General features: G+C 52.7%; 5 protein-coding genes across 5 annotated transcripts in view; 3 read left to right on the plus strand and 2 right to left on the minus strand.

Annotated features, from left to right (window-relative positions):
- Positions 1–133: 133 nt before the first annotated feature.
- On the plus strand, positions 134–1,618 carry ASPZODRAFT_137963 (hypothetical protein; the record flags this gene model as incomplete). Its single annotated transcript, XM_022724404.1, has 3 exons — positions 134–145; positions 201–257; positions 455–1,618. The coding sequence occupies 3 exons, from the start codon at positions 134–136 to the stop codon at positions 1,616–1,618; spliced, it is 1,233 nt and encodes a 410-aa protein (XP_022585338.1).
- Positions 1,619–1,906: 288 nt separating this feature from the next.
- On the minus strand, positions 1,907–5,607 carry ASPZODRAFT_21345 (hypothetical protein; the record flags this gene model as incomplete). Its single annotated transcript, XM_022727847.1, has 12 exons — positions 1,907–2,370; positions 2,445–2,621; positions 2,671–3,158; positions 3,228–3,426; positions 3,498–3,685; positions 3,733–3,890; positions 3,945–4,064; positions 4,112–4,199; positions 4,314–4,398; positions 4,458–4,466; positions 4,536–5,220; positions 5,285–5,607. 12 exons carry the CDS (start codon positions 5,605–5,607, stop codon positions 1,954–1,956), a joined length of 2,937 nt encoding a protein of 978 aa, XP_022585339.1. The 3' UTR covers positions 1,907–1,953.
- A 263-nt stretch (positions 5,608–5,870) lies between these two features.
- ASPZODRAFT_86484 (hypothetical protein) lies at positions 5,871–9,548 on the minus strand. The gene is made up of 4 exons (XM_022730289.1): positions 7,706–9,548; positions 7,507–7,642; positions 6,427–7,434; positions 5,871–6,357 (listed from the first exon to the last, which is right to left on the minus strand). Exons 1-4 carry the CDS (start codon positions 9,355–9,357, stop codon positions 6,241–6,243), a joined length of 2,913 nt encoding a protein of 970 aa, XP_022585340.1. The 5' UTR covers positions 9,358–9,548; the 3' UTR covers positions 5,871–6,240.
- Positions 9,549–11,476: 1,928 nt separating this feature from the next.
- Positions 11,477–14,492, plus strand: ASPZODRAFT_11678 (hypothetical protein; the record flags this gene model as incomplete). The annotated part of the gene is made up of 5 exons (XM_022721147.1): positions 11,477–11,545; positions 11,619–12,081; positions 12,164–12,775; positions 12,852–13,577; positions 13,645–14,492. The coding sequence occupies 5 exons, from the start codon at positions 11,477–11,479 to the stop codon at positions 14,490–14,492; spliced, it is 2,718 nt and encodes a 905-aa protein (XP_022585341.1).
- A 298-nt stretch (positions 14,493–14,790) lies between these two features.
- ASPZODRAFT_273914 (hypothetical protein) overlaps positions 14,791–15,109 on the plus strand; it is an 881-nt gene continuing 562 nt past the window's right edge. The window contains exon 1 of the mRNA XM_022728093.1: positions 14,791–15,096. Coding sequence (XP_022585342.1) covers positions 14,898–15,096 — 199 coding nt within the window. The 5' untranslated portion in view covers positions 14,791–14,897. The remainder of the gene's footprint in view (positions 15,097–15,109) is intronic.

Below are 15,109 nucleotides of genomic sequence, written 5' to 3' on the forward strand. Positions count from 1 at the left end.
CCTCCTCTTATTCTCTTTTTCTTCTTTTCTCCCTTTTCCCTCTTCTGTTCTCTTCCTCTCCTAACAATCCCCTCCTTTTTCTCCTATTCCCTCTCTCTCTGTTCATCCTGTACAATCATCTGGTCGACTCAACATGTCTCAGCAGGTCTGCCAACCATTTCCAATCTCTTCGACCCAGTTAATCCAGCTAATCCGCACAGTCTTCAGCCCGTCAGGCCTGGACGCCAGCACCTCCTCTCGATCCCTCCGTTGTCGAGGTAAGTCAGAAGCAGAACATTCTCTGTTTAATATTTTCTAAGTGTCAGACTCTCCAGTCAGTTAATCATATGGCTGAATGGGAAGTTGAGCTGTGTATTACTCTAGAACATCATGTCAGTGAAGATCCTCCTCTCTATATCGATGGTGATGTCCCCTTACTAACAGGAAGTGCACATGACAGGCTGCCATTGTCCAGCGGTACAAAGATGCTCTGATGCTCCCGAAGAGAGCTCTCGTCCACATCAACAACATAAACGTCGCAGACACTGGAGACACGACGGCTGGACGAGTTCACCTCCGCGACGAGCTCGACCTCAGGGAATTGGCATTCTCCGGCATGGCGCCTCCCCCGCGGAAGAAGATACGCCTCTCCTCGATCGGCCGGTGGGTGGGCGCCGGTGAATTCGACCCCGACGAACCTGGGCCTTCTCTGGAGGACGCCCCCTCGCTCTATTCATCGTCGTCTTCATCGTCGTCTTCCTCCTCACCTCCTGCCCGTTCTACGAGGCTTCACACCCCGACTCACTCCTGGTGGCTCGATACTCCCCCCGTCAGCTCTGCCGCTGGAGCTGCCGCCGGACAGCACCTGAACCTGAACCAATCCCACACTCGACATGAGAGCGATGAAGACGCCATTGTCTCTCAGCGAGACCTTCAACTGTTAAGCCAGGTCCAGCATGCTCGGAACCAAGAGGTCCGCGAATCACTCTCCGGCCTACCACAAGACACCCTCGCCGACGGTTCAGCGACTAGATCGCGCCAGGCCCGGACTGCTACCTCCTCTTCCTCCTTCATTATCTACGAAGACCCAGAGAGCATGGATGTCGACGGAGACAACAATAGTCATAATCAAGAGATCTCTCCCTCGGGCTCTGCGGAGTCGTCGTGGGCATCCAGTCTAAGTGATGAAAAGGAGAATTTCGACGAGGAGTTTGAATTGCTCAGCACCGATGACGAGTCCAACGTTATCTCCGATGCAGCTCAGCCCGCTGAGACAGGTATTCAGCAGAGTGTCCCTGACGCAGCTGCTCGGCAGACTCCTACAGCTGGCACCATTCCCCGTTCTCATTTCGAGAACAACCTCCCTGCGCTTGAACAGGAAGCAATGCAAATCGACACCGTCGCTACCACCAGATCCAGTTCCTCCTCCTCTTCTTCTTCTAATACCTCGCGTGCAAGACTGTTTCCTTCCTTCAACGCCGACCCACGCCGTTTCCAGTACCGCTCTACAACCACATTTCCTCCCCCTGTCGAGCCTCCTGCCGAGACTCGTCTTGTCCAGACTGCTTCATCTGTCGAGACTGCAAGGCTTCGTCGGCGGAGAAGACCTAGAGCTTTTAACGTGAGCTCGGAGTTCTAGTCGGCCACTACTCTCAATCCCAAGGAGTGCTTTTTTTTTTCTTGTGTCCTTTCCCGTTGAGTTTATGATAACGTTATTGAACTGAAGTTCTATTTCCGATTTCCGTTGCATCTCTTCGAATTGAAGTTCTATTTCATTTCATGTTTCTAATGTATTTGCCGTTACTATGCTTCTTCCTATTGATTCCTAATGCGTCTGTCTTCCTTGCAAGTTCTACCAGTTACGATGTGACGTCTGCTTCTCTAATTATGATAAAGATGACTTGATGATAATGGAATACTGTATCTTAGATTAAATTAAATATCTAAAGACCCTGCCAACGCATTCCTTGATCCCTAAGTAGCAGCAGGTAGGAACCGGAAAATTTGTTCTTCAACTGAAAGACCTTCAGGTGTAGGGGTAGGATGACGGGTTGCAGGAAAGTTCGTCTGTTCATGATCATCTTCCTCATTCTCACCATCCTCATTCCCAGTAGAGATACTCCTCCCCTGCGGGACAGTGAACGTCGGGCTCGCCGAGTCCGGCACGATGGTGAATGTCCCGCTCTCTGATTCTCGCACCGTAGCGAACATCCGCACGAGATCGAAGACCGTGCTCCGCTCGCGCAACGCGTCGTTGCCCATTGTGTTCTCGATTGCCGCTGATTTACTCGTCTGCAGGGTAAGCATGTATTGATCGATTGTTTCCGCAGCGATCAGCTTGACGAACTCCACGTCCCGGACTTGTCCGATGCGAAACAGACGGCAGAAGGCCTAGATACAAACGTGTCAGCATATTAAAAAAAAAAAAAAAAAGGAGGGGGCGCCTGATAAATAGGAGTGCCTGCCTGGTCCTGGATAGCCTCATTCCACCAAAGATCCGCCATGATGCATTTGTTCGCCATGGACATATCCAGGCCCGTTCCACCGGCTTTCAACGAGGTCACAAACACTTTGATCTCGGGTTTCTCTCGAAACGCCACCAGGGCTTCCTCTCGGGCTGCAAATGACATTTTGCCGTGAAACTAGACAAAGTGAGCATGAAGATTTTCCCTCTGTGTCTCCTGCACTTACACAACCAAACCCCCATCCCTCTCGGCGACACATAAGTCCCACCAGTCTGAGAAAGCCGATGAACTGCGAGAAAACAACAATCTTGACATCCTGGGTTTCGGAAATCCACCCTGCGATGATCTCGCGGACGCGAGAGAGTTTCGCACTCGGCATCTGAGAGCCGACCAAGGAGAGAGTATCTACCGGGTTCCCGGCTTCGGAGTCTTCCTCTAGATCCTCTAGATCCAGGATCCCGAGTGTCTCTGGGCTATTGTCGGGTGGACCGTTGATAGAGCGCGTCAGGCTTAGTAGTCGAACGATCTGGGTAGAAGGGTCGTCGTCGGGTTTGCCGGCAGTTCCTGCGCGCAACTTGGTCATGAACTCGTTGTCCAGCACTTTTTGCAGTATATTCTGCACGGTGAGCACGTGGCATGATACCATGCGAAGTCTCAGCAGCATTGTGAGTATGCATTGGAACTGGTTCGTGCTGTCTTCTGACATGCCGAAGCCTAGTCAGTCAGTAACTAGTATATTTCATATTGAATTCTTTCCCTGCAGCCCCATGTATACAAGCATACCGTTGATGTATTTGGTGAACAAATCGATAATCCCATCGTAGATGATCCGTTCTGCGGCGCATAGCTCGACTGCTTCGGTCCGTTGGCTGATGCCCGGTAGCTGCAGGATTGGTCGTCCAAAGAGACGGCTGGCATGGGTACGACGAAACATCGTCCCTCGCAGGATGTTGGTCAGACGGAGCTGGCCATCTTCTCCTCCCTGGTAGACCATAGTTGTTAGAAAGAAGCATACATGTCATATATGATTTCAAGATACTGAAGTAGTCCTACATCGATGTAGTTGTTGATGAACGTTTCATAACGCCCCGTATGCGGCACCTTGAGAAAGTCAAAGTACGGATAGAACTCTTCAGGGCCGTTGTGCAACGGCGTCCCAGTCACGACCCATTTGAAATGGCCCGTCAAGGCCCGGACGGCAATGGAGACCTTTGACTGTGGATTCTTGATCATATGCGCCTCTGGACGGGTTTAGCATCTCAAACGAATGTAATAAGCTTCAGCTTACCGTCTAGAACGATTCGGCGAAAGTTGATCCGGTGCAGAGGCCCTGCTTTCTCCTGGTAAACGCCTGCATACCATTTCTGCATCTCCTGCTCGTCTGTCAGCTCCTCGGGCGGGTCGAAACTCGGATACGAGCGTCTGATCTCTTCGTAAGTCGTGAGACTAGGATGTCAGTATTAGTGATCTTCAACGAGAGACTCTTGGCAGTCATCTCACATAATGCTATAAGACTGCATGTCTTGCAAGATATTCAGAGACAGGAATCGCGCCTGTGAGTGATATACCAGCACACGTCCGACGGCTTGTTCCTGGCAGTGCCTTTGGATCTGGTTTCGCCTGAGAAGATCAGATTGAAGTATACTATCATCCGGTAGGGCATTTACCAGTGCGTGATCAGGTGCGAGGGCACGACAATCAAGGTCGTTTTCAACGGATCAGAGTCATCGGTTGGCTTGCCATCTATGACATTGACTAGAAGAGAAGAGGTGAGAAAGGAAGTAGAGGTGAGAAAGGAGGTAGGGAAGAGGTGAGAAAGGAGGTAGGGAAGAGGTGAGAAAGGAGGTAGGGAAGAGGTGAGAAACATACCCAGGACTTGCAGAGTCTTGCCATACCCCATCGTATCACAAAGAAACCCTCCAAAGGGCTTTTCAGGGGATCGTTCACGGTCTCTCTGGTAGAATTAGAAGGGAAAGTAAAGAACGTAGAGAGTATGCCTACCATAAAACCCACTCCAAGCAGCTGTTCCAAAAGAAGAAAAACAGTCAGTAACGATTTTTTTTTCCAAGTAAGGTACGATAGAAGCCCAACCTGATGGTGGAATAACGGCGATTTGATGCCCTTAATATTCCACCGGCCCTTCCCATCCCCTCTAGCCTTGGAGGCCAACTTCCGCGTCGCCTCCAGGATGGCCGCCTTGTCGGAACGGCTCTCGTTCTGGTCCGCCGTGGGGATACTTGCCAACAGCTCGGTGAGGGCCTTTTGCTTGTCCTTGTGAGCCGAGACAGGAATCGCGGGCATCATCGCGTTCAGCTGCGCGTTGGCAATGATATCATGTCGGAAGAAACTCTCCAGACTGAGCTGGTTATGCTGGGGATTCAGCTTTGCGCTTGCGCCTGCGCCGCCGCCGCCGCCGCCGCTCTTGGAGCTGCTCTTCCGCGGGGGGCCCTTCTTCGCCGCGGCGTTCTTCTTCTGGATCGCGGCATCCAGACCCTTATTGATACTCTCTCGCTTGTCCTGGGCGGAGATCCGGTTGGGCTGCTTCCGTTTCTTCGGCGGCGGTTGCACCACCCGTTCGCACGGTGCCTCGCACTCTTCATGGTTGCTGACGAAGATCTCGTTGTCGTCACACTGGGCGTCCAGCCGGTCACGGGCCTTGCGGCTTTCCAGGGCTGATTTCCGGACGATTTCGGTTCGTTCGGCGTGTCTGTATCGTAGATCGTCGTGCACAGTCGGTCTCTTTAACCCACGGTACCACTTTTCCGTTTCCAGGAACCTGGAACAAGATGAGATTCGAAGGCAATTTATAGTGGAAAAGGGGGGGGAAGTAGGAAACTCACTTGGACGCCTCCTCGTCGTCATCATCGTCTGGGATATCGTTCCATTCCTCAGATGGCTCTAGCCCGTTTACGTCCTGGGCAGGATCTATCTGCACTGCAGGGTGCGGTGAAGATGGCAACGACTGGTTTCCAGGAGGGGAAGATGCCGTTGCAGACGAATCCGGAATGGAACCGGTATCGCCTCTCACCGATTCCTGGGCCTTCAAACGTGCCTGGAGTAATTTCGCCTTGGAATGCGCTCCGTTCCGACGGGCATCGATTGCTTCCTCTAGGCGTTGGTCGATATCTAGCTCATCGCCTGCTGGAACTGGAGAGGTCTCCATGGTGAGGAGTCACTGGTGGAGTGAAGTTTTTAGGATATCTATATGAAAGGCTTATAGGCAGCAGGACACAAATGCACAAGAAGTATTCAATGTGAAGGAAATATAAAAAGGGTCAATCAAGGAAGGAACGGGAATCATTCATCATGGCATGTGAGAAGGGAAAAGAGGAACAGAGTAAAGGAGGCTTCTTATACTGGAAGAAATCAGGCTTCCATTAGGTGAGAGAGATAGGTGAGAGAGATAGGTGAGGTGAGACTTGCGTTCAAGGTAATGCGAATATATTCAGTTCTAGGCTAAGTGATAGATCGTGTGGTTGAAGTAACATTCAAGTGAGAAGATATAAGACCCAAGATGGTGAATTCCATTGTTAAGGCATAATCATTTCAGCATAAGACAAGCAATTGTTGAATCATCAAGTCAGTTCATCCTGCGAGGTCTATCAGCTTGACGACCAGGTATGAAACCCCCGTATACCCAGTAGGAAAACAGAAAGAAGAGGAATAACAATATGAAACAGTCAAATTGGATATCATCATTCATGATCCTGCACCGATTAATTCCGCCCGATACATGCATAAAAGTAAGAGAAAGAAGACATCATGTAAAAAATAAAGACCCCCCCCCCCCCTAAATTTACATTTCTTCAACGGCACAATTAGGATGCAAGACATAAACCACCTTATGTGACTCGTTCTGGTTCTCCGGGGCATCGACGAGACCTTCTCCACGGATGGGCATCAGGATATTGTCCTAAGCAGGTTAGTATTTCAGTATGAATGGATGGAACTGAGAGAAGAAAGAATGGGGGGGAAGACAAACCTTCACCATCCGTTTCAAGACCTTTGTGGCCAGATCGCGCTCGCGCTGCAGATCTTCCTCGTTGTTGAGCTCGGACTCGATCTGTTCCAGGTACCAGAGGATCAGGTCTTCCTGCTCGACACCCTCGCCGGACCGGGCTTCATCTTCGTTGACGCGGCGGACAATGATGTTCAGGATCTTCATGTACTTGTCGTAGGTGATCTTGGTCTTCTGTCGCGGCTGGGTCTGGTGCTGTTGCTTGTTTTGTTGCTCCACGTCATCGCGCATCGGGCTGTCGCCTTCTCGGTCCCGGTCGACCATCTCATGGTCGTCCTGGTGGTCTTCTGCCAGGGAGGCGCCGGCGCCGCCTTCTTCGTCGTCCACCTCGACGTCGTCCTTCTCGACCGTGACGATACTCTGGCGGAGCAGATCGTAGGCCTCGCGGACGAAACTGGGGACGATCTCCTCGACGCAGTTGGCCTTGGCGACCGCTTCCGAGAGACGGATCAGCGACTCGAGCTGTCGGACCGTGATCCGGTAGGAGGATCGGCCGATGCCGCCTTGAGCGTCGTTGGCACGGAGCTCCTTGTACTTTTCCACCAGCAGCGCCTTGGCTTCCGGGGTGAACACGGGGCGGAAGGTACGGGCGAAGCGGATATACCGCTGAAGCTGCTCGGTGCTGAGTTCGGGCTCGACGGCCTCGTCTCGGTTCATGTGCACATTGACGATATGTTCGGCCAGGTTACGGTCAACGGCTTCGTTTGGTTCGTCCCGAATGACAAAGAATAGATCGAATCGACTCATGATGGGTGCGCTGAGGTTCAGGTTGGCGCGCAGAGTAGTCTTGGGGTTGTACCGGCCCCCGATTGGGTTTGCAGCTGCAAGGATAGAAGCACGAGCATTGAGGGTGGTATGAATACCGGCTTTCGCGATGGAGATGGTCTGCTGTTCCATAGCTTCGTGGATGGCGACTTGGTCGCTCACGTCCATCTTATCGAACTCGTCAATCGCACAGATACCTCCGCCGTTCTGTAAACGTCAGTTATCAGAGAAAGAAAGTGAAAAAAAAAAAAAAAAAAAAAAAAAGAGAAATTCACATACTGCAAGCATCAAAGCACCAGCCTCGATGGTGAACTCGCCCGTCTCGGCATCTTTGATCACCGAAGCAGTCAAACCTGCAGCGGACGAGGCTTTACCACTGGTATACACTGCGCGAGGATGGAGGGAGCAGATATACCTGGAGAAACAAGTCAGTAACTGGGGATAATAGGTACCAGAAGAATGGGGGGGGAGGTCTTACTTGAGAAACTGAGACTTGCTCGTGGAGGGATCACCGACGATGCAGATGTTGATGTCACCACGAAGCTGCATGCTCTCCTGCTCGGTGGTCTTGGCGACACCTCCGATGAGCTGAAGCAGCAGACCCTTCTTGATTTGACGATGGCCATAGATCATGGGGGCAATGGAATCGACCAGACGAGAGTAGATGTACTCCGAGTGGACGAGGCCCTTGAGGTCCTGAACCTCGAACGGGGTGAAGCTCTGCAGGAGGGCCTCCTGGGCCTTTTCTTCGTCCACTTCCTGCTGTTGGTTCTGGTTCAGCGACGCCAGGATGTTCTGTGACTGGCCGTTCAAGTGTTGGTTCGACTGCTGGCCGGGCGTGGTGGTGTCGGGGGTTACCATACAGGCGAGGAAGGCCAATCGGTAGGTCAGGTCGCGCACACCCAACGACTTCAAACCCGTGACGCCAGAACCACCAGCATCGCCACTGCGAGAGTTCCCGGAATCGCGGACAGCTTCTGGCCGAACGCCGGGGAGGCCCAGCTGACTCACGTCGGGCACGACGATCAGGGAGCCGGTGAAGATGCAGCGCTCACCAGCCTTTGCGCGATCCACCATCTCACCTCGGAGAATGACATCCATGGTGCGAGGCATGCTACCGGTGGGGATCTCGTGGGAAGACTCCTGCAGTTTCACCTTTTGCCAATCGACAAAGGTGCTCTTGCCAATATCCAGGCGCCACCCCACACGGTTTCCACAGGTGGGGTTGGGACACTCCAGCGGCTCGGTGTATTTGAAGGTCTGTTCGATGTTGGGGCACACGGTTCGGCAGTCCTGGCAGATGAAGGTTCCGAGAGAAAGCTCCGGGCGAACTTCCGAGGTCCTCGTCACGGTACCGGAGACGGAGAGCAGACGTCCAATCTGTGCGGTGCGGAGCTGGCGCAAACGAGAGACCAGCGGGAGGTTGTAGAAGGCCAAGGCAAACAGCTTGTCGGTCTGCTGATGGCGGGTTTTCTCCTGGATGCGGTCTCCCAGGTCGTGCTTGTCGGTGCTGCCATCATGGGCGGCGGCAGAGGTACTGGCCTGCGACGAAGCGGTTTTGGCGAGACGGTGAGAGATGAAGTAGTCTGGCTCATATTTGGCAATCAGGTTATGTAAGGCCCTGGTGAGATAGGGCTGGAAACGGTAGTGCTGCTCGACAATGGCATTGGCGAGAATGGGGTTATCGAGGGCGGTCAGGTGGGTGTAATCGACGTAGAGGGTGGAGAGCTCGAATTTGGCCATGCCATGGATCTGGGCGATGTAGTACTTGTCGCTGTAGATCTCCGAGGACGGCGGGGGTGCAGAAGAGGACGGTTCCTCCATATATGTCTCGAGAAACTCCTCAAAGGTCTGCAGGACCTTCTCGCCCGCCAGGTCGACCCAGGGCGGGGGGCCGGCGACATAGGGATTGCGCAGACGGCTGACGGTGGAATTGGTCGTTCCGGGAACCTGATCGTCTGGAAAGGCGGCATTAACATCGCTCATGGGCCCATTACTCTCGGAGGGCAAGTGTGGGCGCGAGCTGGGGAGCTGCTGGTCGGAGTGGAGGAGACGCCTGGAGTCGCCCTGGTAGCCGGCCGAGGAGCCCAGATCGGACTGGGAAGCGATAGCTTCGAAGAGCGAGGACATGGTGGTAGACGGAGCACACTGCGGGGGGGAAAAGCCGCAGAGGGCAATCTAGGATCGAGAAGTTCACGGTAGGCCAAGAGGTGGCGGCGTCGCAGGGTCAACGTCAACGTCAATATCAATGTTGATGTCGATGTCGATGGCGGGTTGGAGAAAATTAATGGAGAAATCCAGCGTTGGCAGGAGGTTTGGCGGTGAGATGCGGCGGAACGCGTGGGAGACGCGAACGCGTCTGGAATTGGATCTCTGCGCGTAAAGTGGTTTTAGTTGCCGTAACCCTAACCCTATTTGCTTACCTAATACAAGCTTACCCTAGGGTTATTGGGGTTGTTAGGGTTGGGTATTGCCTAGGGTTTACAAGGGTTACTTAGGGTTACACCAAGGCTACACTCTTAAGGTATGACAGGTGGAATGGAATGCCGCTGCGCATTGAATGTCCATCTAGATTGAATGTCCATCTTGAGAAGGTAAAAAGGCATGACTCTACCAATTATCGTCCGATTTGATATATATATTCAACCAATATAACTGGACATCATATAAATATTCCATATAGTAATGAATAGTAACTACCTAGTACAATTTACTATATTCAAGCCAGCCATGTAGTATTCCAAATTACCTGCATCTTTCCGAGAACGTGGAATTGAATATTGTTGACAGTCACATGCTTGAAATGGTGAACGTCATGGCAAATGCCGCCAACTGGTGCGTTGCCCGGAAAAGGTACGGATAGGCAGGAGTTCCATGGTTACCAGGGCAATCGTGAAACCCTGGATCTACCCCGTCCTCAACTTTGGTACTCCGTCCTCCATATAATCACTATACAAAATACCCTGTTTATCGAGTTCTTTGTCGACGATCAGCAGGATCTACTTAGTAGATTAATTACCTAGGTAGTAGTCTTACTAGGTATCTAGGTACTCTGTAGGATATCAAAGAACAAAAGGCAAGATTAACCGAGTGGCAGATCGGTCCGAGCTCAGTTCTAAACACCACTGCACTGCAGATCGAGCTCGTTCCTCACCCATCCCGAGACAGGTGGGCGCTTGCTTTGCTTGCCGCGCGTCCTGGTAGGTCTGTACCCATGCAGCGATCCGGCGGTCTACCTCCCATTTTGCTTGGGGAGTGGCCGAGTCTCGTCTCGTGAGTGCCCGAGTTTGATTTTGCATCGGTAATCGCACGGTCTAGCGTTGAGTTTTCAGCCAGAAGACTGCTCTAGCCGGGGGACTAGTTGGTAGCTATATACTTAGTAGATAGTTAGTAGCTCGGTCCTCTGGAGCTAAGCTTGAAAATTGCCACTGCGTAGAGCTAGTGTCCGATCTATTGAAACCATCGTGCCAGTGCGTTGAGCAATGCGATTTCCCTACCTAATTAGTAGTGATCTATACTACTTAGAAACCTGTTCATCGTATGTAGAAGATCGACAGAGTCATGACGAGGTAGTAATCATTCTTATCACCTACCTAGGTACCATCAATACCATCAATACCACTGAATACCACTGGATACCACTGAAATACCAGCCACGAGAATGTGGCTGTGGCTGTGTGCCGTGGCTCGCCTGTGGCTTGCAAGCAGATAGCACCGACTAGCGCCGCGATTGGCTGCTGCGATGATTTCATCGTGTTGTCATCGACTGCGATCGGTGGCTGGAGCAAAACCATCGGAAATGGCCGAACAGCTCCAAAACAAGCCAGAGCAGGAAACGGATTAGCGCGAGCATCCCATCACCAGCTGTTCTTGACGCTGGACACTGGACAGTGGACAGTGGACAGTGGACAGTCTCTCCCTCTCAGCCTTGTCTGGACTGAGTGGCCCCTCTCGTTTGGTTTTTTCTCTCTTTTTTTGGGGGGGTATCGCTTGTCGTAGCATCTGCTTCTCTTTTTTCTTTTTTTTTTTTTACGGTGTACCCACTGCAGCTTCCTCTGGTATTTATCTGAGCTTATTTCTCCTGGTGGTGGGAACGGAACTCTCCCTGAAAACCCCCCGCGACCCTTTCTTTTTTCCTCCTCCCTTGCCAACCCCCTCGACTCCCCCCGTCTCCCTCCCTTCTATCTACCTTTCCCATCAGGAATCCATTCGGAACTCGCTTGGGGGGGAAAGAGATTTATTGTGAGAGATGGCGTCTCGCACCATCTCCCTGCACGATGCAGGTCTTTCAAGCGTCCACCACCTGGTTGCTCGTGCGGTAAGTTGAGCTCCTAAGTCGCGCCGTGGTCGCGTTGGTTCCCACAAGGCTGACACTGACCCTGGATCCGCAGTCGTCGACCTCGGTGGACTCGACCTCCAGCTCGGCCTCGAGCTTGGTGACAACGTTGATTCTGTCGGGCATTCCTGCAATTGCCTTTGTCGTGGGTTTCATCATCCTGCGTAGGAGCTATCGCAGACAGTATATGCCCCGTACCTACCTGGGCGTGCTGGACGAGCATGAGCGCACCCCCGCCACCCCGACCGGTCTCTGGAACTGGGTCAAGGAGATGTACAAGCTGCCAGACACCTATGTCTTGCAGCATCATTCGCTCGATGCATACCTGTTCCTTCGCTTCGTCAAACTAGCCTCCATCATGTGTCTTGTTGGTTGTTTGATCACCTGGCCCGTTCTGTTCCCCCTCAATGCCACCGGCGGCGGCACCAAGAAGCAATTGGATATCCTCAGCATGTCCAACATCAAGGATCAGTTTGCCCGCTACTACGGTCACTGTTTCTGCGCCTGGGCCTATGTTGGTAAGTTTTTTTTTTTTTTTTTTTTTTTCTCTTTTTTTCTCTTTTTCCACCTCAAGCCCTCGAAACTGGCTGACACCTCCAGGATATATCTTCTACACCGTGACTAGAGAGTACATCTTCTTCATCACCTTGCGCCAGGCATATGCCCTCTCTCCCGCCTATGCCAGCCGCATGTCTTCCCGCACTGTCCTTTTCACCGCCGTCACCCCGGACTACCTCGATCGCGACAAGATCCGCCAGATGTTTGGCGCCGAAAAGGTCAAGAACGTCTGGATCGCGACGGATACCTCCGACCTCGAGGACAAGGTCAAGCAGCGCGATGGCGCCGCCATGAAGCTCGAGGCCGCCGAGACCAAGTTGATCCGTAAGGCCAACGCGGCCCGCCTCAAAGCCATCAAGAAGGGCCATGCCGATCAGACCGCTCTTGACAATGCCGCCAGCGATGAGGCCGACGACGAGTCAGGCTCCATCGCTGCTCGCTGGATCCGTCCCAAAGACCGTCCCACCCACCGTCTCACCATGCTCATCGGAAAGAAGGTAGACACCATCAACTGGGCCCGTTCCGAGATCGAGCGCCTGAGCCCCGAAATCGAAGAACTCCAGGCCAAGCACCGCGCCGGCGATGCCGATATGATCTCCTCCGTCTTTGTCGAATTCCACCGCCAAACCGATGCCCAGAGCGCCTACCAGTCGGGTACGTCTTAACCCATCACCCACACTCCTTTGCTCCAACTTTTTTTTTTTTTTTTTTTTTTGCTAATTTCTTTCAGTGGCTCACAATCTGCCTCTCCACATGTCCCCCCGCTACATTGGTCTTAACCCTAACCAGGTCATCTGGTCGAACCTGCGCATCAAGTGGTGGGAGCGCCTCGTTCGCTACAGTGCCACCATGGCCCTCGTGGTTGCCATGATCATCTTCTGGGCCATTCCAGTCGCCGTGGTGGGTTCCATCTCCAACATCAACTACCTGACCGACAAGGTCCACTTCCTCAGCTTCATCAACAAGCTGCCCTCCTTCCTGCTTGGTATCATCACCGGTTATCTCCCCACCATCCTCATGGCCGTCCTGATGGCCCTGGTGCCCATCTTCCTGCGTCTGATGGCCAAGATGGGCGGTGCCGCCAGCTTGGCTGAGGTCGAGTTGACCGTCCAGAACTGGTACTTTGCTTTCGAGGTCGTTCAGGTCTTCCTGGTGGTCACCATTGCCTCGTCGGCTTCCAGTGTCGTCACCAAGATCATCCAAGATCCCACTTCGGCCGCCAACCTGTTGGCCAACAACATCCCTCTGGCCTCGAACTTCTACATTTCCTACATTGTTCTGCAGGGCTTGTCCTTTGCTGCAGGTGCTCTCCTGCAGATCAGTGGCCTCATTGTGGGCATGATCCTGAGCAAACTCTTCGATAGCACCCCTCGTAAGATGTACAACCGTTGGTCCAACCTGTCCGGTCTTGGTTGGGGAACTATCGTCCCGGCCATCTCTCTGTTGTTGGTTATTGGTAGGTTTTTTTTTCTTTTTCTTTTTTTTCTCTTAATTTGAAGAAGGAACTCTTGCTAACCTTTTAGCCATCACGTACTCATGCATCGCCCCCCTGGTTCTTGGTTTCGCCACCGTTGGTTTGTACCTATTCTACTTTGCCTACCGCTACAACCTGCTGTACGTATCGAATGCCACCATCGATACCCAGGGCAAGATCTACGCACGTGCCCTGCAGCACACCCTGGTGGGATGCTACCTGCTCATGGTCTGTCTGATTGGACTGTTTGCCATTGGATCGGCCTCGAACACGATGGCTGTCGGCCCCTTGGTGCTGATGATCATCTTCCTTGTCTTCTGCATCCTGTACCACATGTCGCTTAACGCGGCGATGGAGCCCCTCGTGCACTACCTGCCCAAGAACCTGGAGGCGGAGGAAGAGTCTCTCCTGGCGGAGGAGCGCCCCAAGCTGGGTGTCGAATCGGACAACAAGGCGGCGGCCCCTAGCAGCTCCGCACACAACGGGACCGGGAACGGGAACGGTGTCGAGGACGTAATGGACGCTGCGGAGAAGGGCCTGCCCAACACGGTGCTGCCTCCGGCGCACCAGAAGCCGAACCTGTTTGCCAAATACCTGCGACCGGATAAGTACACGGACTACGCCACGCTGCGGCGGTTGGTCCCCAACGCGGTCGATGTCGCCGCGTACGCTCCTGAAGTGGAGCGCGACGCCTACTTCCATCCCTCGATCACCTCGCAAGTGCCGCTGCTGTGGATCCCCCGCGATGAGATGGGGATCAGCAAGCAGGAGATCCAGCATACCTCGCGGGTCATCCCTATCACGGATGACGATGCCTGGTTGGACGAGAAGAACAAGATCCATTGGGACATGGATAAGGGCCAACCTCCTATTTATGAGGAGAAGGTTTCTTATTAGGTTCAGGTTATATATATATCTATATATATATAACCTTGTGTGAAACGTGGGAAGAAGAAAACCTTACTGACCGCTCTTCCTGCTACTCCCCCCCTTTTACGGAGTAAAAGGAGATCGAACTCTTCCAGAACTTTTTTCCCACCTGACGGATTATCTAATGCTTAACTGTTAACGATTCATCTAATCTTTCCCTCTTTCCCTCTCTGCCTTGACTAATTGTTTTTCCTGGATTCTCACTGGTTTTCCCTGATTTTCCCGGTGGCCCCATACCCTTGACATGTATGGTACGATGTGTGTTTGTGTGTGTGTGTGGTTTTTAGAGTATATATTTACTAATCAATGTGCAAATTGATTGATGCACCAACCGCTGTCCTCCGCCAATGTTTTTTTCCCCTAGATTAATCGATGCCACGCGGATCCTCCTCGTCTGAGTCGCCTCATGCCACCAAGCTTATTTTAGCGCCCAGCAGGCACGCGACTACTGTGCGATTGCAGAACTCCGCCTTAACTACTACATGGTACATGATGAATGAATGGGCTATGGGCTATGTGCTATGGGCATGGGCATGGGCATGGGGCCACTTCGTCTTCTACGGAGTACGGAGTACGTAGGTGGT

Source organism: Penicilliopsis zonata, assembly GCF_001890105.1.
Source record: "Penicilliopsis zonata CBS 506.65 unplaced genomic scaffold ASPZOscaffold_1, whole genome shotgun sequence".
Classification (NCBI taxonomy): Eukaryota; Fungi; Ascomycota; class Eurotiomycetes; order Eurotiales; family Aspergillaceae; genus Penicilliopsis; species Penicilliopsis zonata.

Excerpts from the sequence above, each read along its gene's own strand:
- ASPZODRAFT_86484 (XM_022730289.1), bottom strand. The coding sequence starts at position 9,357 with ATGTCCTCGCTCTTCGAAGCTATCGCTTCCCAGTCCGATCTGGGCTCC. Across the intron at positions 7,643-7,705 it reads AGCAAGTCTCAGTTTCTCAA|GTATATCTGCTCCCTCCATC; the intron begins GTAAGACCTCCC and ends TTGTTTCTCCAG. Across the intron at positions 7,435-7,506 it reads CTGGTGCTTTGATGCTTGCA|AACGGCGGAGGTATCTGTGC; the intron begins GTATGTGAATTT and ends TGACGTTTACAG.